Raw genomic sequence first — 25,498 nt, 5'->3', positions numbered from 1 at the left:
ATTTTTCACCTAGACCCTAGTTTCAACCCGTAAAAATGGACATTAATTTTGGTTAATTTACAAACTTGTGACAAATATGGATACAACAGAGTGAAACAAGAGTCTGTGACGTTGAAATACCCTTAAAAATAGACTAAAACGCGACTCCATAACTGTTACTTCTCAGACGCACATGCGTTTTTATAAATATGAAAAGTGCATTTTTTTGTGGTATTATAAACACCATGATGACCAGAAGCACTTCAGTTGTACGGAAATGGATAATCTAAGGAATAAAATTTAATTAATATTTGGTTTCAGTGATCATAAGCGACTCTAATAGTGAAAATTATGCCTTAGTGTTTAAAAAACTAGGGTCTGTCCCTTTAAGACAAAATGTTATATTCACCATCAGCAGTATAAGAGTAACACAAATGGAAAAGTATACTTATAATTTTGTTTGTAATAGCGTGGGCACAGACGTAACACAAGTTGCAACTATAATGTCAATATTCCACAGCTGCACTTCATCAGAAGACGATATACACGTGATGGTAATTGCAATAACTGGAATTAAGAAAATGTCTACGGCCAACAAAATCGAACATAGTCCACAGCTAAAAACGTGCCACAGAGAATTAAAAACTCCACAGCAATCTCCACAGCTTTGCCGATTGTGGAAGGCAATTGCAGGACTTGCCATTGTAAACTGTTTAATCATGTCTACAAAGATATTTCAGTTATTAACGATTTAGCTTCAGATGTAATAAAATAAAATAAAATATAAAAATATAAAATTGCGTTTTATCAGTAAAAAAAATCATGCATGCTTTAGTAACTTCCGTTACAAGGTGTAATGACTGAATGAATGAATGAATGAATGAATGACTGACTGACTGACTGACTGACTGACTGACTGAATGAATGAATGCATGCATGGATGGAGGGAGGGAGGGAGGGAGGGAGGGAGGGAGGAAGGGAGAGAGGGAGGTTCAACGACAACCCAACATCAATGAAAATCGTCCACTGGGTACCAGAATAAGGTGCTGAAGGTATAAAAGTCGATACAAAGAGTTTGCATTGTATTGCAACAAAACGTGATCAAACTATACTCAAGACAACACAAACTGTTAAAACTGCAGAACAAACATTTAGAATGTAACGAAACCTATATTAAATGTAGAAAAAAAAAGTATATATGTATAAATATCACAAAGCTTAGAAATCTTTTGAAACCCTTTTCAGAGATTCTGGTGAGAGTGTCCTGTCACCACTCTAATACCCCCCCCCCCCCCAAAAAAAAAAAAAAAAAAAAACCCTAAAAACAAACAACTCCAAAAAACAAACAACAAAAACACAACAACAAAAACCCTCAACAACCCCCCCCCCCAAAAAAAAAAAACCCAACAAAACCCACCCCACCCCAACCAACCTAACAAAACAACAACAAAATCAACACACACACAAACAACAAACAAACAAACAAACAAACAATAAACAAACAATAAACAACTTACACAAGAATATTTGCACCGTGGCACCACAGTAAGGAGCAAACACTTCCAGGAATTTAGGTAGACAATACCCCAGACACCAATAATACTGGAGTGACGTAATTTCTCTTACCTGCTATCTTCCGTCTGCTGCGATAGTTCATCTTCATCTTCTTCCACGATGGTCGGCCAAATAGCTAATGTTTCCATAATCCTCATTAAGAACACGTGCATGGCCGAGAAACACCTCCACAGACACTGTGCCTTAAGTGTCCCGGCACCCTCCATGGGAGCCATGTCTGACATCATCGCACAGCATGGGGGGAGGACCGATGTCAAATCTTTAATAATTACACACTTGGAATTTTGAAGATTAACACGATTACAATAGATTCTGCGCCCTGCCACCGCTGGTCGATTGGAGAAATCTAATTCTTTGTCTAACCTGGGCATTATCCCTAGGTGTTTTGGCCACTCGAAACAGACTTTTCTTTGCAAACCTAATCATGGCCCTGCAGCAAGGTTATCAGGCAAGGAAATTGGAAATCTGCAGACAAAATGTTTGAAGGTTGTTCAATCAATATAAATAGCCCGAATCGGTTTTATGCGATGTCTCCTCACGAACCGAAACTCGGCTTGTTCGTCGTCTTCTTCAAAAGTGATTTCCGCCTCACCAAGTCCTCTTCTTCATCGAGCCCTGAAAATATCGGTCAATCGAAAACATTTTGTCCGGGTTATGGCTAGGTTAGGATCCCCTCCCAACCTCCAAAAAAGAAAAAAAACAAAACTGAAAACGCCGAATAGAGTTAACTACAGAAAACTGTTTCTTATTGGCGCGGAAGAATGGAACATTTGTGGCAATTTGCTGGACATCCTTCTCTCGATAGAACACATTGATTTTGACATCGATCACTGGTAACGACCAACGTCTATTCCGGCATCGGTCAATGGGCACATTAACTGTCGTGTCGGTCTTATTGTTGCAGTTGACTAATTAACTATCATTAGGCGCAACGTAAACGCCTGGTTTCTTGATATAGTGAAAACGAAAACTGCGTGCTGTGTTGTGTTCAAACAAATGAGACGGGCAGAGATTTTAATGGCGTGTTAGTGCAGTTGAACGTACAATTAAGTGGACACTTAAAGAAGAATAAAAGGGGCACTATCCCCCAAAACGTTAAATGTCAATTACTGGTATATATTAAGTGATATACTACTGCAGCTGCTACTGCTAGAGCTCCTGCTTTTGTTACAGCTACTGCTACTACTGTTGCTACAACAACTACTACTACTACCACCACCACCACGACTATTGCTGCTGCTGCTGCTGCTGCTGCTGCTATTGTTACTGATACTATTGCCCCCTGCTACATTATTATTATTATTTTGATTATCATTATAATGATGATGATGATGATATGATGATGATGATGATGATGATGATGACGATGACGATGATTATGAGTTTGAGTTTGAGTTTGAGTTTGAGTTTGATGTTGATTTTGATTATTTTGATTATGATTATTATTGATGATGCGATTTTTAACAAAGGTTTTACTAACTCTACTAGTTACACTACATGGTAGTAAGACCAGTTTTAAAAGTTGATTGAACATTTGATAATTTTGAAACGTAATCTTCAAAGAAAACCCTCTACTTTTCACCCGTTAGCAGGAAGGGATCTTTTTCATCTTCTTTCCTCACATACCACTACCTTTGGAATAATCGTCGTGTGGCACTGGTTGGGACGGGAAAACACAATCAGAGAATGAGTCCATTGACGGGCATTGCTTGTGGGACCTAATGTTTACCGACTGGACCAACTCTAAAATTACAAATACAGAACACGTAATACTTTATCGCAGTTGAATATCTCCAGCCACCGAAAGTCCTGTTATTTATTTTCAGCATAAATTTTCATATCTTCTGAGCAAGTCCGACAGAGACACAGATTGTACTATAATTATTCGCGTAACTTATAATCATGTTGTCAGAATTGCTAATAATAGTTGTCTCTGATAAGCGACTTACGCGTGTGGCTTGTTTTCGTGACGATTCGCAATAAAGTATACCTGGACTTAAACTGATCCACATTGATCGTTGCGCTTGCTGTGAAGTGGTTAATTCCCGTGATAACCAGTGACCCACTAGTGGCACATTAAAGGCCGTGGTATGTGCTGTTCTGTCTAAGGGAAAGTATATGTAAAATATCCTTTGCTGCTAATGGAAAAATGTACCTCGTTTCCTATAAAACCTACCAGTCAAAATAATTAACAAATGTTTGACTTCCAATAGCTGATTATTAATAATAAATCAATGAGATCTAGTGGTGTCGTTAAACAAAATAAACTTAAACTTTGCAGTGGTTAAGCTATCATACTTAAGATTGGTAAGTATTGGATTCACATCCCGGTATCGGTAACGGTTCTTTGGAAAAAGAGGTGAGTCTTCTGTGACTAACAACTGATCATTAGCCCACTCCACTGTCCTGAGCAAGACTGTCCAGATAGCTGAGGTTTCTGCCCAGGACAGCTTGTTTCAACCTTAACTGATTTAGTTTATGTATAAAGGATTTTCCACTAATGGTACATTTATGACCTCAAGTACAACGACAAAATTGTTAACGCACTCATACACGAATGGCTCTATACAAAGTACACAGCAGTCCAATCTTACCGCTATCACACACCCCCCCCCCTCCCCCCCCCCCCTTCCCACCGCACGGTTATATCCTGACCCATTTCGACAAAATATACCATACCAACATATGCTTTGGTTTTTATTTGACATATTAGTCTGTTTCGTATTTTTCGTTGAGAACTTTCAACCATAGATATCAGTTCATACGATTCTGAAATTGTTTTTATTTAGGGATTTGTTTTAGCCTATTTTGTTGCTTTCAAAAACAGCTTTTCCCTTTTTTGTGGGCTATTTTGTTACTTTCAAAAACAGCTTTCTCCTTTTTTTGTGGTCTATTTTGTTACTTTCAAAAACAGCTTTCTCCTTTTTTTGTGGCCTATTTTGTTACTTTCAATAACAGCTTCTTCTTTTTTTTCTCTATCTCCTTTTTTTAATTCATGTCCAGCAATAGACGAAGTTAGTGTTGGTTACACACACCGGAACAAGCGATGTACAGTGAGCATTGTGGAGATACAAAATCGATGGCGCGTCGCTGGAGAACTCCAATACCTCGTGGAAGTCTGAATCCGAGACTGATGGCCAGACAGCTTGACAGATTGGTCTTCACCACGTCTCTCAGATAGTGGTCCTGTCGTTACGGATATTCTCGCTGTCTTCATCGTCTTAAAGATGCAATCTCTTGCCCCCATTTCCGGCCTCGGTGGTGTAGTGGTTAAAGCAGAAGACGTAATGCTGATAGGTACTGGGTTCGCCTCCAGGTACCGGCTCCCACCGACTTTCTCTCTCATATAACAACTAACCCACTGTCCTTCTTGACGGGCAGCCCAAATAGCTGAGGTGCATGCACAGGACAGCGTGCTTGAACCGTAATTAGATATAAGTACAAAAATAAGTATAAATGAATGAATTTGCCTTCATTTCCAGTCGTGGAGTGGGACATTGCCCACTGGTAAAGCACTCGCCTGGTGTGCTGTCGGTCTAGGATCGATCTCCGTCGGTGGGCCCTGTGAGCTATTTTTGGTTCCAATCAGTGCTTCTGAACTGGTGTAACAAAGATCGTGGTATGTACTATCCTGTCTGTGCGATCCAGTATATAAAAGATCCCTTGCTGCTAATTATCGGAAAGAGTAGCCCATTGCGTGGCGGTAGCGGGTTTCCTCTCTCGTTATCTGTATTGTCCTTAACCATATGTCCAAAGCCACATAACCGCATAATCGTATAACCGTAATTAAAATATACTGCGCGTGCGTCGTTAAATAAAAAAATTCTTCCTTCCTTCTTCCTTTCAATGGTTCACTAGCAAAGGAAGGGAAATATTTCTTTGACGACACCTCAAAACATTTTTAAACTGTGGCTGTTAGTGTCTAACCATATATAGTTATGTCGACATTTGGCTCTCTAACCCGCCATATAGCTTACTCCTACTAAAAGCAGCAAGGGATATTTTCCAGACATGACAGTACATACCACGAGCTTTGATGTACCAGTCACATGGTTTGATTGGGACGGAGATTCAGTGTACCTCAGGAAAGTGTCATACTAGTAAGCTTTACCTCCTCAATCATTCACTAATCGAAATATATATACAACTACAGTTTTAATAAACTGTTGTTGTTTTTGTTTTTGTTTGTTTTTTTGGGGGGCGGGATGTAGCCCAGTGGTAACGCGCTCGCTTGATGCGCGGGTAGGTCTGGGATCGATACCCATCAGTGGGCCCATTGGGCTATTTTTCCTCACAGCCAGTGCACCACACCTGGTATATCAAAGGCGGTGGTATGAGCTATCCTGTCTGTGGGACGGTGCATATTATAAAAGACCCCTTGCTACTAATGGAAACATGTAGCGGGTTTCCTCTTTATGACTTTGTCAAAATGACCATATGTTTGACATCCAATAGCCGATGATTAATAAATCAATGTGTTCTAGTGGTGTCGTTAAACAAAACAAACTTTTGCTTTCGCTGTTCTGCCAGGCTCAGGCTGTTAAGTTGTAATTTTCCCCAAATCCCGACTTAGACGGATGCGCTCCGATTAAAAATTAATGCTAGGCTGGCTCAGACTTGTTACTGTCAGCTTGTCAACGTTCTGCTGTCGCGACTTCCACGACGGTTCAGTTGCTAGTCTGAGCGCATTTACAACTCGATTCTCGCCGTGTAACCCATTAGTTGTTAATCTGAGCGCAACCGTCGAATGTCGAGAGTTGTGTAAATTATAACGCAACCAAGTTCGTCGTAACAGTTGACACTCTGAGTCTTGCATATTGGGTTATACGACGACAATCGAGTTGCAAGAGCGCTCAGGCTAGCAACGGAAGAGTCGTAGATGATGATGATGATGATGATGATGACTAGTTTAACGTGCCCATATACCCACTAGGGTTTCGAACACGCCCATCCCGAGTCCGACCTCCGATAAGATCCGGGGGGGGGGGGGGGGGTAGTGTTGACAATGGCCAGAATTTTTAAAATAGCAATTAGTAAAAAGGTTAATAGAATAAATAAAACAATTAAAAAGTTACGAGCCAAAAATAAAAAGAATTGACTGCTCGACCGAATATTTATATAATTTGGAGCATTTTAGAAGGACAGTCCTAAAATAAATAAGAGAAAGAAGAGATGATCGGACTATTTAATAATATTTTTAAAAAAGAAGTAATTTCGACATAAAATTTTGAACGAAGGTCTAAATATTTAAAGTCCGATCTATATGTCCACGTGAGTGGCCTCGATAAGGCCGTTAGGTTGCGGAGGTTGAGCCTACGGTGAGCTGAGGAGCGGTGTCACACTCAGGGACGGGAGCAGATGACGTCTCGTGGCCAAGTCTTGGAGGACGACTTCGTAGCCGGCGCCGCAGATGGTCTTGACGATTCGATGGATGGTGGTGTTGTCCATTTCTGTCAGTAGAATCGGTAGATCTTCTGGCGCCGGTGGGTCACGATGAGTCCCGTCCTGTTCTTTAGTAGGCTGAGTGTGTGGAGCTCATAGTGGCATCCGTCTGGTAATGGTTTGCAGTTCTGGTTGGAAAACCGGCCTCTCAGCTTCGCTGTATCCGTGGTGTCACCCTGCACTTCGTCGTGGAACTGAGCCTTGAGTTTCCCCAAGGCCAAGTTCCAGTCATCTTTGCGTGCAGGGGCGTGAGACTGTCGCGCTGGCTGGACTGAAGGAGATGTTGTCTTCCTCTTTCCAGCCGCCGTCGTACCAACAACATCCACATGCGGCTCAACGGGAGTGGTCTGTAAAGTCGACCACTGCACCGGAGCAGGCATGGGCGTAGAAGTCGACACATGGGGCGGCGGCGGCGACTGGGTCATGGCGGTGTCCAGCAGGCCTGCCGTAGCATCGAAGGAAGTCTCCACTTGAGTCGTAGAAGTCGTGACAGCAGAAAGTTGGCCAACTTTGTTAGCAGTTGGTAGTCTAAGCCTAGCATAACAACATATCAATATTTCGAAAACACGTCGCTAAATAGATCAATATCAAAATGAATTATACATGATTGTGATGGTACATGCTCTTAATTTGTTTTCGCCTGTGGCGATTTTAATTGTGTTAGAGGGCCGTGTGCAGTTTCATTGCACTTAAGCCCAGATGGGCAACTTGTTACGTAATACTTCTGCGCGACGGTCCTCGATCGGTACGCCTAATACACACCCAGCCAGGTGCGGAGGCCATGTGGCTAGTAGTTACGTAATATCTCCGGTAGTGCTGTTTATGGCCAGGAGATTGCTCGCGGTTGGCGACAGCCAGACTGACGATCAGAGAGAAATATACCGACTCTAGTAGAGTTGGAATATGAGATGATACGTGAGGTACCGCCTTGTACCCCCAGGCAAAATCCTGATTTATAATAAATAGCTAGTGTTTTAGAGATATCGAGAGAACGGAAAAGGAAGCTTCCTGGGAACGTTAGTCCGTTTGGACTTTGGTAAATATATTATTTCTGCTCTGTGTATAACCTTGATGTGATTGATGTGACTTTTAAACATTTTAATACTGTATTATACCAATATTCTTTAGACAGTGTCTTCGGTCATCTGACGAAGTAAATCGTAGACTTCTTGTTCTAACATTATATGAGTATTTGGTAATATGAAGCTTAGCCAGTCTTCCTAGACGACCTAGGTACACTGTAAGTTATTGTCTTTATTGTGATCGGTACCAGTATTAATTCTGTGTTACAAGGTTACTGAATGAGTAGTTAGGGGTAATTAAAAATTAACCCGTTAGGAATAGAGCTATAATTCCTTTATTAATTAAGTTCCCCTGGAAGCGTTCCTAAATTATCACACGTTACTGAACGAGTAGTAAGGGTTAATTAAAAATTAACCAGTTAGGAATGGTGTTGTAATTCCTTTATTAATTAACTTCTCCTGGAAGCGTTTCTCAATTATCACACGTGTGGTGTAACGGTGAAGTGATTCGCATATTGTGTAACTAGACACCTAGAGATTAACTAATTAAGTGATCAGTTCTGGGTTGTTATTATTGCTGTTATTAATTAACTACTACGGCTGTACATTTGTCAGCATAGGATAATACAGATTCCAAAGTGTATTGTGTTTTTGTTGTGTTTATAGAGAACTAACGTACTATAATAATATATACTTATATAAGATCTTATCTCTGATCATACCTAGAGACGAGCCATACTAGGGTTTAACCGCCTGTTACAGAGAGATCTAATAGATATACAGTTAGGAGAGATATTTTGATAATCGTGTTCTATTCAGTTACGGGAATTATAGAATCCCCGTGACAATGATATATAGGCTATATCGTCTCTACACACGAGTAATCGAAGAAATAGTTGAGGGGGGGGGGGGGGGGGGGGGTCTTTGTTTTTGATAAAAGCCGTGATATGAATAAGGTGCTTTTAGTAAATATAAACGGGTCGATGCATTATTTACATACACCTACAATACATAGCGACTTTGATATTTGATATATTTTTTGTTTGCATCTGTACATTTCTGTCTGTCCGTCTGTCTGTCTCTGGCGTGTACGTTCCTGTCTGTGGGACAATGCATATAACAGATCCGTTTCTGCATTAGGGAAAATGTAACGGGTTTCCTCTGATGACTACGTGTCAGAATTACCAAATGTTCGACATCCTATAACCGATGATTAATTAATCAATGTGCCCCAGTGGTGTCGTTAAACAAACTGCCTCTGCCTGTCTCTGTCTCCCTCCCTCTTTATCTCCCCCTCTCCCCCCCCCCTCTCTCTCTCTCTCTCTCTCTCTCTCTCTCTCCCTCCCTCTCCCTCTCTCAATCTCTCTCTCTCTCTCTCTCTCTCTCTCTCTCTCTCTCTCTCTCTCTCTCTCTCTCTCTCTCTCTCTCTCTCTCTCTCTCTCTCTCTCTCTCTCTCTCTCTCTCTCTCTCTCTCTCTCACACACACACGTACATTTGGCTCCAAGTTAAATAGCTTTCCTGAGAGTAATCTAGCATTAAGGGAAAAACGCAGTAAAAAAACGCTCTCTGCTCTTCAAACAGGAAGGACATGATGCAAATCAAAGTGCTGCATCTTTACTTTTCATTTATTTGAGATGGCCAAATGACAGTCATGATCCACTTCTGATAGGAAGCTGAATGACTTGCAAACTAAACCAATGAAGCATCTCTGCAGATAAAAAAAGAAGAAAAGGCTAGTGTTTATAGGCCACTTGAAAAGAACCTGATTGCAAAGATTCAAATGCGCCCAATATCGATAGAAAACGCCATAGCAGTAGACAAACTGAAAGCTTTCATTTTAGAGAATGCTCAACCTTCCGGGGCAATGGAACTCATACGGGCAAAGAACATGCTACTTTAGTTCCGATTCATATGAATCACGGTTCGGATCTTGTGAATAGAAACTGACGAAAATGTTTAAAGTTGTCTTTCCGCTGTCTTGATAGCATTAAATAAGAGAAGGAAGACGAATCAACGTTAATTATTTTACTCTTCTGACTTGGTAACAACACTGAAAGTGTTGCATCCTTATGAAATCTTGGCATGTCTTCATTTTTACAAGTAATCCATTGCCTTTCGGTAGAAATCCTACTATAATGTTGGCATGTCTTCATTTTTACAAGTAATCCATCGCTTTTCGGTAGAAATCCTACTGTAATGTTGGCATGTCTTAATTTTTACAAGTAATCCATCGCTTTTCGGTAGAAATCCTACTGTAATGTTGGCATGTCTTTATTTTTACAAGTAATCCATCGCTTTTCGGTAGAAATCCTACTGTAATGTTGGCATGTCTTAATTTTTACAAGTAATCCATCGCTTTTCGGTAGAAATCCTACTGTAATGTTGGCATGTCTTAATTTTTACAAGTAATCCATCGCTTTTCGGTAGAAATCCTACTGTAATGTTGTCATGTCTTTATTTTTACAAGTAATCCATCGCTTTTCGGTAGAAATCCTACTGTAATGTTGGCATGTCTTTATTTTTACAAGTAATCCATCGCTTTTCGGTAGAAATCCTACTGTAATGTTGGCATGTCTTAATTTTTACAAGTAATCCATCGCTTTTCGGTAGAAATCCTACTGTAATGTTGGCATGTCTTCATTTTTACAAGTAATCCATTGATTTTCGGTAGAAATAGCCTATGTGGGAGTCAAGTGTTAAAATAACTATATATTAGATACCAAATAACATGGGTGGTAAAGCGCTCGCTTGATGCGCGGTCGGTCTGGGATCGATCCCCGTCGGTGGGCCCATTGGACTATTTCTAGTTCCAGCCAGTGCACCACGATTGGTATATCAAAGACCGTGGTATGTACTACCCTGTCTGTGGGATGGTGCATTTAAAAATCCCTTGCTACTAATCGTAAAGGAAGGAAATGTTTTATTTAACGACGCACTCAACACATTTTATTTACGGTTATATGGCGTCAGACATATGGTTTAAGAACCAGCCAATATTGAGAGAGGAAACCCGCTGTCGCCACTTCATGGGCTACTCTTTATCGATTAGCAGCGAGAGATCTTTTATATGCACCATCCCACATACAGGATAGTACATGCCACGGCCTTTGTTACATGAGTTGTGGAACACTGGCTGGAACGAGAAATAGTCCAATGGGTCCACCGACGGGGATCGATCCTAGACGGACCGCGCATTAAGCGAACGCTTTACCACTGGGCTACGTCCCGCCCCCCTAGTCGAAAAGAGTAGCCCATGAAGTGGCGGGTTTCCTCTCGCAATATATGTGAGGCCCTTAACGATATAACAAAATGTGTTGAGATCGTCGTTGAACAAAATATTTCCTTCCTCTAAACATACAGGGACGGGATATAGCCCAGCTTGATACGCGGTTGGTCTGAGGATCGATCCCCGTCGGTGGGCCTATTGGGCTATATTTCGACTGGTACATGTATATCAAAGGCCGTGGTATGTGCTATCATGTCTGTGGGATGGTGCATATAAAAGATCCCTTGCTGCTAACGGACACAATGTAGCGGGTTTCGTCTCTAAGCATGTATGTCAAAATGTGATTAATATATCAATATGCTCTAGTGGTGTCTTTAAACAAAACAGACGTTACTTTATTACTTTAGTAATAACACTGAAACTGTTGCACCATACCGTGATCTTCGCATGTCTTCACATTTACAAGTAATCTATTGCTTTTCGGTATAAATAGCCTATGTGGGGGCTATGTGTTAAAATAACTATATATTAGATACCAAAATAACTTCTGAATGTCGTTAAACATACATTTAATTATTTTGTCTTTATATAAAGCTATATGATAAAAAAGAGAAGTCCATCAGTTCAATGAAGTAAAGTCTGGTTTGTTTAACGACACGACTAGAGCACATTTTCCCATTACTAGCAAGGGATGTTTTATATGCACCATCCCACAGAGAGAATAGCACATATTACGTATTTTAATATATCAGTCGTGGTGCACTGGCTGGAACGAGAAATAGCCCAATGGGCCTACCAACGGGGATCAATTCTAGACCAACTGCGCTTTACCAATGGACCACGTCCCGCCTCAGTTCTATGGTACATTTATGCATTATGTCGAAATGTATAAAGCACAACAAAAGAAACGCGAACATTAATTTACTTTTCTATTAATATATACTCTTCAAAAAAAGAAACGCAAAAGGGTACAAATGGGTTATAACTCCGATTTTATGTTTCCTACCGGTTCATGCTTTGTGAATATAAGGTCATTGCATGTCCCAAACACATTCCCACGGTTACATTCGATAAAACGCAGCTACTGTACAATAAAGTTCCAAAATGTGAATATTCGCAAAAACGCAGCCACGTGCAAACCATGTCACCACTGCACGTGCGTTGTCTGCACGTGCAACATGAACACCGACAGTATAAAAGTGCAGGGTGTTCGCTTGCCTGGCCTCTGTATCTGGCCGACAGTTGACAATCCAGGACATGCCACGTCTCAGTGAACCGCAGAGAAACAATGCCATCGGCCGACTAGACGCAGGCGAATCCAGAACGGCCGTTGCCAGGGCATTCCATGTGTCCCCAAGCACCATCTCCAGACTGTGGGACCGTTACCAGCAACATGGATCAACACGTGACCTCCCTAGATCCGGTCGACCACGGGTCACTACCCCCGGGCAGGACCGCTACATCCGGGTACGCCACCTTCGGGAACGATTGACTACTGCCACCTCCACAGCCGCAGCAATACCAGGTTTGCGCAGGATATCCGACCAGACCGTACGGAACCGCCTACGTGAGGTAGGAATTCGTGCCAGACGTCCAGTTCGAGGTGTCATCTTAACACCACAACACCGTCGACTCCGACTGCAGTGGTGCCAGATTCATCGACAATGGCCTCAACTGCGATGGAGACAGGTGTGGTTCAGTGACGAGTCCCAATTTCTGCTCCGACGTCATGATGGAAGATGTCGCGTGTATAGGCGTCGTGGCGAACGTTATGCGGCAAACTGCGTGCAGGAAGTGGACAGATTCGGCGGGGGTAGTGTCATGGTGTGGGCAGCCATCTCACACACTGGCAGAACTGACCTGGTCCACGTGCAGGACAACCTGAATGCACAGGGCTACATTGACCAGATCCTCCGGCCACACATCGTTCCAGTTATGGCCAACGCCAACGCAGTGTTCCAACATGACAACGCCAGGCCTCACACAGCACGTCTCACAACGGCTTTCCTACAGAACAACAACATTAATGTCCTTCCTTGGCCATCGATATCACCGGATTTGAACCCAATTGAGCATCTATGGGACGAGTTGGACCGACGCCTCCGACAGCGACACCCACAGCCCCAGACCCTGCCCGAGCTGGCAGCAGCCTTGCAGGCCGAGTGGGCCACCATCCCCCGGGACGTCATCCGTACTCTGGTTGCTTCAATGGGCAGGCGGTGCCAGGCAGTTGTCAACACACGCGGAGGCCAGACTCGATATTGACTCCAGATGACCTTGACCTTGGTGGTGTGTCCTATCACTTACTCACAATGGACTAGAGTGAATTGTGAACAATCCTGCAACATTTGGTAATTATCGGACTCACCATTCAATAATTAAATCAATTCTCCAAATGTTACGACAATGTGGTTTTGCGTTTCTTCTTTTGAAGAGTATATTTAAAATTATTCAGTTTGAATCTGAAAAAGTTTTGTGTCTTGTGGATGTTTCAGGCCGATTTTGGCACTTTGTACACCGAATAATGTAGGTGGGTTTTTTGTGGGGTTTTTTTTTATTATTATTATTTTTTTTTTTTTTTTTTTTTTACAATATTTGCATTTATTGTGTCGTTCGGTATACCTGTTGGTCCAGCATCATAGGGATATCAGGCAGGGGAGGGAATCCACATCCCTATCCGAGGAACTAAATATGGGCGTCAATCGACCTCGGTGGCGTCGTGGTTAAGTCATCGGACATACAAGTGGCAGGCACAGGGTTCGCAGCCCGGTACCGGCTCCCACCCAGAGCGAGTTTTAACGACTCCATGGGTAGGTGTAAGACCACTATACACCCTCTTCTCTCTGACTAACCACTAACAAGTAACTCACTGTCCTCGACAGACAGCTCAGATAGCTGATGTGTGTGCCCAGGATAACGCACTTGAACCTTAATTGGATATAAGCACGAAAATAAGTTGAAATGAAATGAAAAAAAATTATGGTCATTCGGGCATCTGTGTTAATCAGTTACTTAATGAACTTAGGACAGAATATGGATGACTAAATTTCATGCTACAAACTAGTTCGAGAAAATATGCATGCCCGTTTTTTTTATGTCATAACACTCGTACATATGAACATTATCGTCGAGTTTACATTATCGTCGAGAAAACTAGTTATCCTGAAATGGAATGTCCTGCATTCTACAAGCAGATTAATCTCTGCCTTGAGATTTACTACCGATAATATTTCTAATTCAGAATTATTGGGGCGTGGGGGTGGGGTGGGGCTACAGCCCCCTGCCCCCTGCTCCGCCGTGCCTGCTACATAGTCTCTGTTTACTATGCATTTGACGATCGTATACATGTGGCTGTTTATGGCAGGATATTATATAGAAATGGGGGCAAGTAATGACTATTGATTGATCTAAGATTCGTAAAACAATAACTGAATGTAGTCCATCTAAAGATTCTATAAAAAGAAGTCGAAATAACCTCGACTGGCTTGGGAATCTCAAAACGTATATAGTCTATATAATTACATGCATAGACTGATTGAATAAAAGACGTCGACAGAAAAACTGGCTCATGAGCTATTTGCAATTTTGGGGAATCCCCTGTAGTCGATTTACATATCCTACGTGAGATCTTAGTGCATACGGGATTACCGTTAGCCTAGACTCGTCGGATGCAGAATGACAATGAACTGAGAACATTCAATGTCTTGTGGGCTCATGGAGGACACGTTTTATTTGAGATGAGACATGTTAATTATAATGGACATCAAACGTGAATCCAAAGGCGGGGGCGGTAATGGGATCACAGGGGTTCCATGACCCAGTCCCCTTTAGAGAAAGTTAAGGGCCGGCCACAAGTCTGCTATAATCCCTAAATAGCTAATCCTGTCTATGGGATGGTGCATATAAAAGATCCCTTGCTGCTAATCGAAAAGGGTAGCCCATGAAATGGCGACAGCGGATTTCCTCTCTCAATATCTGTGTGGTCCTTAACCATATGTTTGACGCCATTTAACCGTAAATAAAATGTGTTGAGTGCGTCGTTAAAGAAACCATTTCCTTCCTTCCTTCCTTCCCTAAATAGCTATAACCATGATCTTTTAAATACATTTTACCATAAGCATACGGACTCACCTTGTTGTAGAGGAGAGGGGCAGGCTGATGTTTGCCCGAATTCAACGAAAATTCCCGAATCTAGATAGCAACGTTTATTCACATTTGCATTCCTCCAAAAACCGAAACCATATGTCCGACGCCATATAACCGTAAATACAATGTGTTGAGTGCGTCGTTAAATAAAACATTTCCTTCCTTCCTACCACAACAGTTATATAAGCACATTTTTGTCATTGATTACAACTAATATTGTGAACAGAAGATACAAATACATGGTGAAACGTTTCCAAGCCAGCTCATTTTGTCTGAACGTCTCCATCGTTTTTGCACGATTTGCTCCAGCTCGGAGTGGTGGTGGGTGGGGTAGGTGTTGCGGGTGGAGTTGACCCCCTAACTCCCCAATACAATATCACGGGCTTTGGTGTCCTGTCGCAGTGGTTGGGATAGGAAAAGTACAAATCCATCGAAGAGTTTCGATTCTGTGACCCATCACACCTTAGATGGGCGATCTTTTGCTTTAGTACAAGAAACAGCATAGGGTTAACGAAGCACTTAACACATTTTATTTACGATAATATGGCGTCGAACTTATGGTTCAGTTCCACACAGATATTGAGAGAGGAAACCCGCTGTTGCCACTTCATGGGCTACTCCTTTCGATTAGCAGCAAGGGATCTTTTATATGAAGCATCACACAGACAGGATACACCAGGGCCCGTGCTTATAAAACTTAAAGTCTAGACTTTAGTAAAGTCCAGACTTTAACGTAATGCTATTTGAATGTCGTTGCCATGACGTTAAAGTCTGGACTTTATTAAAGTCTAGACTTTAAGGTTTATAAGCATGGGACAGTACTGTTGTGGAGCACTGGCTGGAACGAGATGGTTAGTAAGGATGCGTTCAGAAAGAATGTAAGACCAGAGGAGGGAGAGTGTGACGTATAGCGAGTATAGCTAAATGTTAGCGAAGAATGGCGCTTGACAGTAAGAACACGAATGTGGATGTTATACTCTAAATGATTAAATAATACATATAAACACCGAAATTGAAACTTTGAGATACATTTACTTAAAGGGACAGTCTCAAAGTTACATAAAGACAAAATTATGCATTTTTATTATTAAGAAACCCGTCAGCACCCCGTTTCAATAATGTTCCTGTTAACTACGTAGGTGCTGACGGTTGTTTTTTCTGTAGTGTGTGTATTAGTGATTATTATGTCAAATATTTGTTATTAGCGAACTCGAAAATGATCGATGTAAAGGAATTTAACGTCAGACATAGGATTGTTATGGTATTAGAGCGGGAATCGCTGACTACCGTTTCGTAGCCACAGATTGCGAAATTTCGATATATATATATATCCATATATATATATATATATATATATATATATATATATATATATATATATATATATAAACATATAAAGCGTATATAATAACTGTCCAAATGTGTCCGTCTTGCTCTCTTACGGTCAGAATACTCGGGATAAAACAAAGATCTAGCTGTAAAAAAAGAAATGTTTTACTTAACGACGCACTCAACACATTTCATCTACGGTTATATGGCGCCAGACATATATTCAAGGACCACACAGATATTGAGAGAGGAGGAAACCCCTGTCCCCACTTCATGGGCTACTGTTTTCGATTAGCAGCAAAAAATATTTTATATGCACCATCCCACAGACAGGATAGTACATACCATGCGTTTGTTACACCAGTTGTGGAGTACTGGCTGGAATGATAAATAGACCAATGGATCCACCGACGGGGATCGATCCTAGACCGGCCGCGTATCAAGCGAACGCTTTACCACTGGGTTACGTCCCGTCCCTGATCTATCTGTAATTTTAATGCATGGATATTTTTTTTATGCACTTTGTGTAATATTTTTTCGAATTATCAATCCTGCTATAACGGACAATGGATTATTATGGTACATAATTCTTCCCTATCTTTATTCCATGTCAGGCGCGGATCCGGTTGAACTCGCCGGGAGCGCGCACCCCTCTTAAATTACGAAGAAGTATTCCGAAAAATCCATTGTTTATCAGAGGAATACAGAGCAGGTTTATCCTAGTAGCACATGTAGCACATGCTACCGCACCCGCGTTTTAGGGGGCCCCGCTGTGATGCGCACATTTATTTTCCCCAGGTCATTTTTGCCCTCTCCTAGGTCAGGTCAGGTCAGAGAGTTTAATGTGCACATTCAGAACAAGCTGTTGTAGCGCACGCCCGTCCTGGTCATAAAAGGGGTGGGGTGGGTCGTAAGGGGGACCGCCTGCACTGGCAGGTGCAAGGGAGCACCAGCAGTCCGACCGTGGCCGGTAACAAGCGGAGGTTGGTATGGTGCTATGGAATTTGGAAAGTCCCGTAGGATTAAGCCAAAGAGAATGGGTGCGCATTTTTTAGAAGGAAATTAGGCGCAATTTTGAACGGTCCGCCAAAAATCAAAGATAGGGGAGCTACGTATAGTTTTCACAGGGGATAACTAATATGGCGGAGGACGCACATGATGAGTATTAATTAATGTAAATTTCCATTCTTAACGGGCATTTTTGAGATGTCCATATACAGAAACTTCATGAAATATATAAAATATGCACTCTTGAAGCATTCGTTTTTGAAAAATAGTATTTGGGAATTAGATAACGGGCATCAAAAATTGAGTGTGATGTTGGTAACTGAAAGTGTCAACATCATGAGTATGTGGGTATCTGTTGCGGTTGGATGAGGGTAACTGTTCGATGCAGAATGCCGTTCAAGTCACAAATAATAAAAAATTGGATGATTGATTATTTTAATTTGAATATCAGACGAAATGACGGTAATGTCTTAGTCTGTTCTGTAATAATATAATGTAGATTTATGTCTTTATAGTATTCTTGCAGTAACTTTCAAGACTGAAATAGTCCGACATATTACCCAAACTCTGAAAGATGAAAGGACAATTACCCCAAATGTTAATTTAATGTCAGATTATACCAAAATTAAAATTAAATTATACTCCTAATAGTTATGTATTTTGTTGTTGAACATCGAAATGCCCCGGAAAAGGAGAATAAAAAAAATAAAAAAACAATAATAAAAAAAATAAAAAAATAGAGCTTAGCTCGGCAGCAGCCAAATGTACGGTTCTGTTCAACGTCTTTAGGCTTGAATGCTTCAACTAAACTTAGTTTTGCTATTTAATATAGTTATTAGCTGTTGAAATGCAGAGCGTCAGTTTGGCCGTGACCGTGGACTAGGACCATAAGACATTCGAGCTACTGTTCAGGCAGTACAAATGCATGACAGCCACATACGTATCAAGGCATCCGTAACCAACAAATTGCATACGGTGAAATCATTTTTGTCTGAGAAACTTGATAGAAAGTAAGTTGCCTTCTTGCCCCTCTTTTGAAGGAAATGTTTGCCTTGGTGCCCCTCCAACTTAACTTAGTGCCCCAGTGCCGCACCCCCCCCCCCCCCCCCCCCCCCCCCCGTTATTCACAATGTGGCCGTTCAAATACTACGTAACGCTATTATGTAACAATTAGGCACCCTCCACCACCCCTCTTTAGTACATCGCGGTGGAAGAGAAAGAAAGAAAGAAGTGTTTTATTTAACGACGCACTCAACACATTTTATTTACGGTTATGTGGCGTCAGACATATGGTTAAGGACCACACAGATTTTGAGAGGAAACCCGCTGTCGCCACATAGGCTACTCTTTTACGACAGGCAGCAAGGGATCTTTTATTTGCGCTTCCCACAGGCAGGATAGCACAAACCATGGCCTATGTTGAACCAGTTATGGATCACTGGTCGGTGCAAGTGGTTTACACCTACCCACTGAGCCTTGCGGAGCACTCACTCAGGGTTTGGAGTCGGTATCTGGATTAAAAAACCCATGCCTCGACTGGGATCCGAACCCAGTACCTACCAGCCTGTAGACCGATGGCTAACCACGACGCCACCGAGGCCGGTCGCGGTGGAAGAGATACCCACGTGATATTTATCGTCTCTTAACATGTGAAAATACATCTTTTGAGAGGTGTCACACAGAACAACTCCGCATAGATGATATGCAAAAAAGTGTGCATATGGTTCTTTCGATTCATATTTTAAAATCGGAAAAATACCTGCTATATATAATTAATGTTAGCAGCATAATTTAACAAAATATATTTTTTTTAAATTTAGTTTAGCCTTGAACATGTTTATAATATTGTCTGTGCAAACGTCATTGATAGATGTGTGGCGTAGGAATGCAAAGTTTCATTGATAGGCTAAATAGCTAAGTGAAGTAGCCATATGACGTCATTTTTGTTTGGCGACAGCGGGTTTCCTCTCAAAATCTGTGTGGTCTTTAACCATATATCTGACGCCATATAACCGTAAATAAAATGTGTTGAGTGCGTCCTTAAATACAATATTTCTTTCTTTCTTTTTTTTCATTTTTGTTCATTGATGTGCGATGTAATAAATGAAATACTACACTCGTTCCCGTGTGAGACCGTTTATATTACAACTCGTAATGTATGATTAAAAATATTCTCGTAATATAAACGGTCTCACACTGGAACTCGTTTAGTTTTCTCTATGTAACGCCCCCAAAATATTACGTAATTTTAACGTACTGTTTTGCAATTTGGGAAAGCCAGATACCCATTTCAACTTGATTAATAATCCTTATTAAGTGTATACGTCTGGCTATAACTAAGCCTACGTTAAACACTGTCGCTATGACAGAGCGTTTATGAAAAAAACTAACAATAAAAACAGTGCGTTACATAACGCTGTTAAATACACCCATCCCCTCTAACGCCACATAACATTTAGACCTCCACCCAACCACCCCCTTGAGCGTTACGTAATATCTGAATGGACGCAGTGTGCATTTTGATGGTGTGTGTTAAAATAGTATTGGCTCGGGCGGATGATGTATAGCACAAATAACGCATGTAATAATCTGAAAAAGAAAATGATGGGGAAAACATATGAATAATGTTTTTTACTCATTGTTTATAGACGCACATGGCGATCATTAGTTATGAGGAGACAACTACAGCAGTTACTGTCATCCTACAGTTACGCTCATCATTGCAGTTAACCGCATCCCTTTTATCAGATACCCACATCCCATCTGAAACTGACTAGAGAGTTACCTACATCATCGCTTCGAAGTTACCGTCATCATGCCTAACTTTGTGATTTCATTATCAGCCGAATTAAACAACTTATCCTTAGTGCATCGATTCAAAATATATTTATACTAAACCAACTGCCGATACACTCTATTAAAATGTGAATGTACTGCTTAGAAATACGGACATTCACATTGATTAATACTCATCATGTGCGTCTTCCGCCATACTGGATGCGAGTAACTACAGTTACCCGCATGCGGTTATCCCCTGTGAGTTTTGGAGGATTAGTATGCCGAGAGTAGCTCGTTAAGTGGACCTAGATGGCGTTGAGTTGTCTCTCTAGGTTGCCCATAGGGGCCCTTAAAAGGGCCTGATCTGTTCAGATCCTCTTCTCCCCGAGGTGGTTGCCAAATGGGGGCCCCGCTGTTATTTGTGCTACAGGCTCCACGGAATCTTAAACCGACTCTGGAGGAATATGGCCTACAATAAATCCATCCATTCGTTGTTAGCGAGTGGCAGGCAAATTGATATATTTATGATTGCTCTCTAACTTTTCAGTTTTAACACAACACCAGTCTTATTCTATGTAGGCTATACTTACCAGATCACCCACACGTTTCCATTGTCATGACGTCATATCAGTATCGCTTTCACGTGACGTCAACAATGCTTTTACGTTTTAATTAATATGCTTATCGATGTCAAAGCGATACTACGTACATTTTTATGAAGATAGTTCAACTTCAGATATGTCCGAGCAGAATCACTGTTTGACATTTATAAGCATATTTATTTTAAATGTGTATAAATCTGTTTTAATGTGCGTGTATCTAATATTAGTACCTGAGGACGACTGCTAACTACTGTGCTGTTCTGTTGTAATATTTTCTACAAGACTAGTGTTGAGTGGATGTATCAATACAGGTAAGAGTTTGATTGTTTGTTTATTTGTTTGTTTGTTCGATTGATTGATTGTTTATTCATCAGAACCATTGAAATCGGAGGTAGAGTGCGTAGGCATTGCAACTTTTGAACTTTAATACGGCATGCACTCGAACAGCTTTTGAGGAAACATTTCATGGGCAGATTATGGATCATTGATTATTTTAATTTGAATATAAGACGAAATGACTGGACGGTAATGTCATAGTCTATTCTGTAATAATATAATGTAGATTTATGTCTTTATAGTATTCTTGCATTAACTTTCAAGACTGAAATAGTCCGACATATTACCCAAACTCTGAAAGATGAAAGGACAATTACCCCAAATGGAAATTTAATGTCAGATTATACCAAAATTAAAATTAAAATATACTCCTAATAGTTATGTATTTTGTTGTTGAACATCGAAATGCTCCGGAAAGGGAGAATATTAAAAAAAGAAGAAGAAAAAAAAAATAGAGCTTAGCTCGGCAGCAGCCAAATGTGCGATGCTGTTCAACGTCTTTAGGTATGAGTGCTTCAACTAAACTTAGTTTTGCTATTTGATATAGTTATTAGCTGTTGAAATGCAGAGCGTGAGTTTGGCCGTGACCGTGGACTAGGACCAGAAGACATTCGAACTACTATTCAGGCAGTACAAATGCATTACAACAACACACGTATCAAGGCATCCGTAATCAACAAATTGCATAGGCTAGAGTCCAAGATCATAAGGTGAAATAATTTTTTTCTAAGAAACTTGATAGAAAGTAAGTTGCCTTCTTGCCCCTCTTTTGAAGGAAATGTTTGCGTTGGTGCCCCTCCAACTTACCTTAGTGCCCAATGTTTGTTATTAAACCGAAGGCAACACTTTCCGCCGCACCCTCCCCCTCCCCCCTCCCCGTTATTCACAATGTGGCCGTTCAAATATTACGTAACGCTATTATGTAACAATTAGGCACCCTCCACCACCCCTCTTTAGTAAATCGCGGTGGAAGAGATACCCACGTGATATTTATCGTCTCTTCACATGTGAAAATACATTTTTTGAGAGGTGTCACAAAGAACAACTCCGCATAGATGTTATGCAAAAAGTGTGCACATGGTTCTTTCGATTCATATTTTTAAATCGGAAAAATACTTGCTGTATATAATTAATGTTAGCAGCATAATTTAACAAAATATATATTTTTAAAATTTAGTTTAGCCTTGAACATGTTTATAATATTGTTTGTGCAAACTTCATTGATAGATGTGTGGCGTAGGAATGCAAAGTTTCATTGATAGGCTAAATAGCTAAGTGAAGTAGCCACATGACGTCATTTTTGTTTGGCGACAGCGGGTTTCCTCTCAAAATCTGTGTGGTCCTTAACCATATGTCTGACGCCATATAACCGTAAATAAAATTGTGTTGAATGCGCCCTTAAATAAAACATTTCTTTCTTTCTTTTTTTCATTTTTGTTGTGGTGTAATAAATGAAATACTACACTCGATTCCGTGTGAGACCGTTTATATTACAATGTATGATTAAAAATATTCTCGTAATATAAACTGTCTCACACTGGAACTCGTTTAGTTTTCTCTATGTAACACTCCGTAATGTTTGACCATACGCCCCCAAAATATTACGTTCACATTCATAAACAAGTCAGCGATGGATGTAATGTAATTTTAACGTACTGTTTTGCAATTGGGGAAAGCCAGATACCCATTTCAACTCGATTAATAATCCTTATTGAGTGTACACGTCTGGCTATAACTAAGCCTATGTTAAACACTGTCGCTATGACAGAGCGTTTACAAAAAAAAGTAATAATAAAAACAGTGCGTTACATAACGCTGTTAAACACACCCACCCCCTCTAACGCCACATAACATTTAGACCTCCACCCAACCACTGACACCATATAACCGTAAACAAAATGTGTTGAGTGCGTCGTTAAATAAAACATTCCCTTTCCTTCCACCCAACCACCCCCTTGAGCTTTACGTAATATCTGAATGGACGCAGTGTGCATTTTGATGGTGTGTGTTAAAATAGTATTGGCTCGGGCGGATGATGTATCGCACAAATAGCGCATGTAATAATCTGAAAAAGAAAATGATGGGGAAAACATATGAATAATGTTTTCTACTAACTGTTTCTAGACGCACATGGCGATCATTAGTTATGAGGAGACAACTACAGCAGTTACTCTCATAGTGTGGTATGACATGTATTTTCGTAGGATTTGAATGCTGAAATTGGTTTTTTTACTTGTTTGGGTTCATTTGGGGTCAAACTATCGGAAAATGATGGGGTTCAAATTTTCAGAGCCCTCCACCCCCTGCCAATTACACAATTTCTATTTCCTCTAATACTGAACCGATCTTTGTGATCTTAGTGTCCTTTTAGGGGTTCTAGCTAATGTTGAGGCTATTTATGATAATTTCGAAGCTACCGGAAGTGCCCATCACTGACTTCCGGTTTAGGACATCAGCAAAATCAAGGTCGTTATCACGGTAGCGATAAACCTATACATGTAGTACCTCTTTTTCAGGGTTTTCAGGCACGAGAAACCGATTGGTGCATGATGCATATTTGTACAGTTCTGTGAATTTATCTGACATTTTAAGTTGCGTAAAAGTGTATGCACGCTTAATTTCAATATAAGTAAAAATTAATATTCGAAATTGCACACAAATTTATCAACATCACAGAAAAATTGGCTACATAATAATACCTCGTGGAGTTTACAATAAGGAATAATGGAAATTAATTCAAATAGCACAAGTGTATCACAATCATCGTTAGTGCATGACAATACACCAGGGACACAAAATGTAAATAATAAAAATAATATAAAAACTACAGGGACAGAAAACGTAAATAATAAAAATAATATAACAATTACATAACTAGATAATAATATAACTAGATGTATTGTCTAAGTCACTGGATGGAGCTACAGATGGCTGGATGGATTACTCATCCATATCCTCCTCGTGGAAATCGTCCTTGAACACATTCGCACATTCACCAATATAGCACTTGCAGAGGGGGGTGCACGGAAGACTATTCTTGCGACAACTGCACCTTCCCCAGCATCCTGATTTACAGGCACATTTGGTCAACTCGACCACAGCGCGAGGGGCAGGCAGGTTGAGACACCCGACAGGAACATGAACTCCTTCCTCGACGTGCCAGCCATTTTGTTCAATTGGAAGAAGAGTCGGAGATTTAGTTGTGTAGGATTTATCACGCATGGCGATGTAGTTCACGCGTATGATATGTGGCACCAAGGCTGCACGCGTAGGAGGCAGCATCTCTCCCTCCAAGTTCTTGGAACGAAACAGCTCCCATCTCAGCTCTGGTATCGTTGTGGGACCTGTCGGCCAGTAGACGCGGCACACAAACCGCTTCAAAGCCTTGACCTGCAGTGGCAGTTGACCATTGACTACCTCTGTCTGGATATGATGGTCCCCAAGCTCCCGGAAACAGTTGATGACAGGGTCATCTTCATCTAACTTCATGTAGGCGTCAACCTAGGTCTTCTTGGTAATGCCCACCAATTTTCCACCCCAGTCACCTCCAGAGAAAATTTAATTGTGAAGTCAAATAAGGCCTTGACATTTGTGTCGTCCAATTACTCGTACCCGCTCCACCACATCGATTTCACGGTATTTTGTTCGTCTGCCTGTAAGAAACTTCAGACGAGTGTGAGATCCTAGGCGACCATGGGACACGAGGTCAGCACGTCCATGTCGGGTGACCAAGCACATACTTCTTGCTCAGCATTCTCATCTGTAGCAGCCAGGACTTGATGAGGAATAAGCGTATAGGCCTCTTCATGGGAATGATTTTAATCAAAATCGTGGCCCTTGATATTTGTGACATACACGATAACGAGCTTGAAGGTGTTACTGCTGGAGAAGTGTTCCAGGAGGCCCCTAGCGAACATGGTTGTCAGACTACTCTTGGTCTTTGAAGCAGAGAGTATCTCCTTAATAGACATCGTGAGCTTCATTTCCGGGTGGATCTGGAATTCTGTGGATGTTACGGCTCTCTTCTGGCGTGTCTTGTTCTTTAATGACTGATC

At 41.1% G+C, this 25,498-nt stretch overlaps 1 protein-coding gene across 2 annotated transcripts in view; it reads right to left on the bottom strand.

Annotated features, from left to right (window-relative positions):
* LOC121384636 overlaps positions 1-2,163 on the bottom strand; it is a 30,144-nt gene extending 27,981 nt beyond the window's left edge. The window contains exons 1-2 of one of the 2 annotated variants that reach the window (XM_041515107.1): positions 1,606-2,163; positions 417-702 (exon numbers count right to left, since the gene is read on the bottom strand). In XM_041515107.1, the coding sequence (XP_041371041.1) occupies positions 693-702; positions 1,606-1,925 (330 nt within the window). In that variant the 5' untranslated portion in view covers positions 1,926-2,163 and the 3' untranslated portion in view covers positions 417-692. Of the gene's footprint in view, positions 1-416; positions 703-1,605 lie in introns of those variants that run through there. The other variant, XM_041515108.1, reaches the window with a different exon arrangement.
* Between the last annotated feature and the right edge of the window lie 23,335 nt (positions 2,164-25,498).

Source organism: Gigantopelta aegis, chromosome 10 (assembly GCF_016097555.1).
Source record: "Gigantopelta aegis isolate Gae_Host chromosome 10, Gae_host_genome, whole genome shotgun sequence".
In the NCBI taxonomy this organism is placed as follows: domain Eukaryota; kingdom Metazoa; phylum Mollusca; class Gastropoda; order Neomphalida; family Peltospiridae; genus Gigantopelta; species Gigantopelta aegis.
This window is presented reverse-complemented; position numbering and strand designations above follow the sequence as displayed.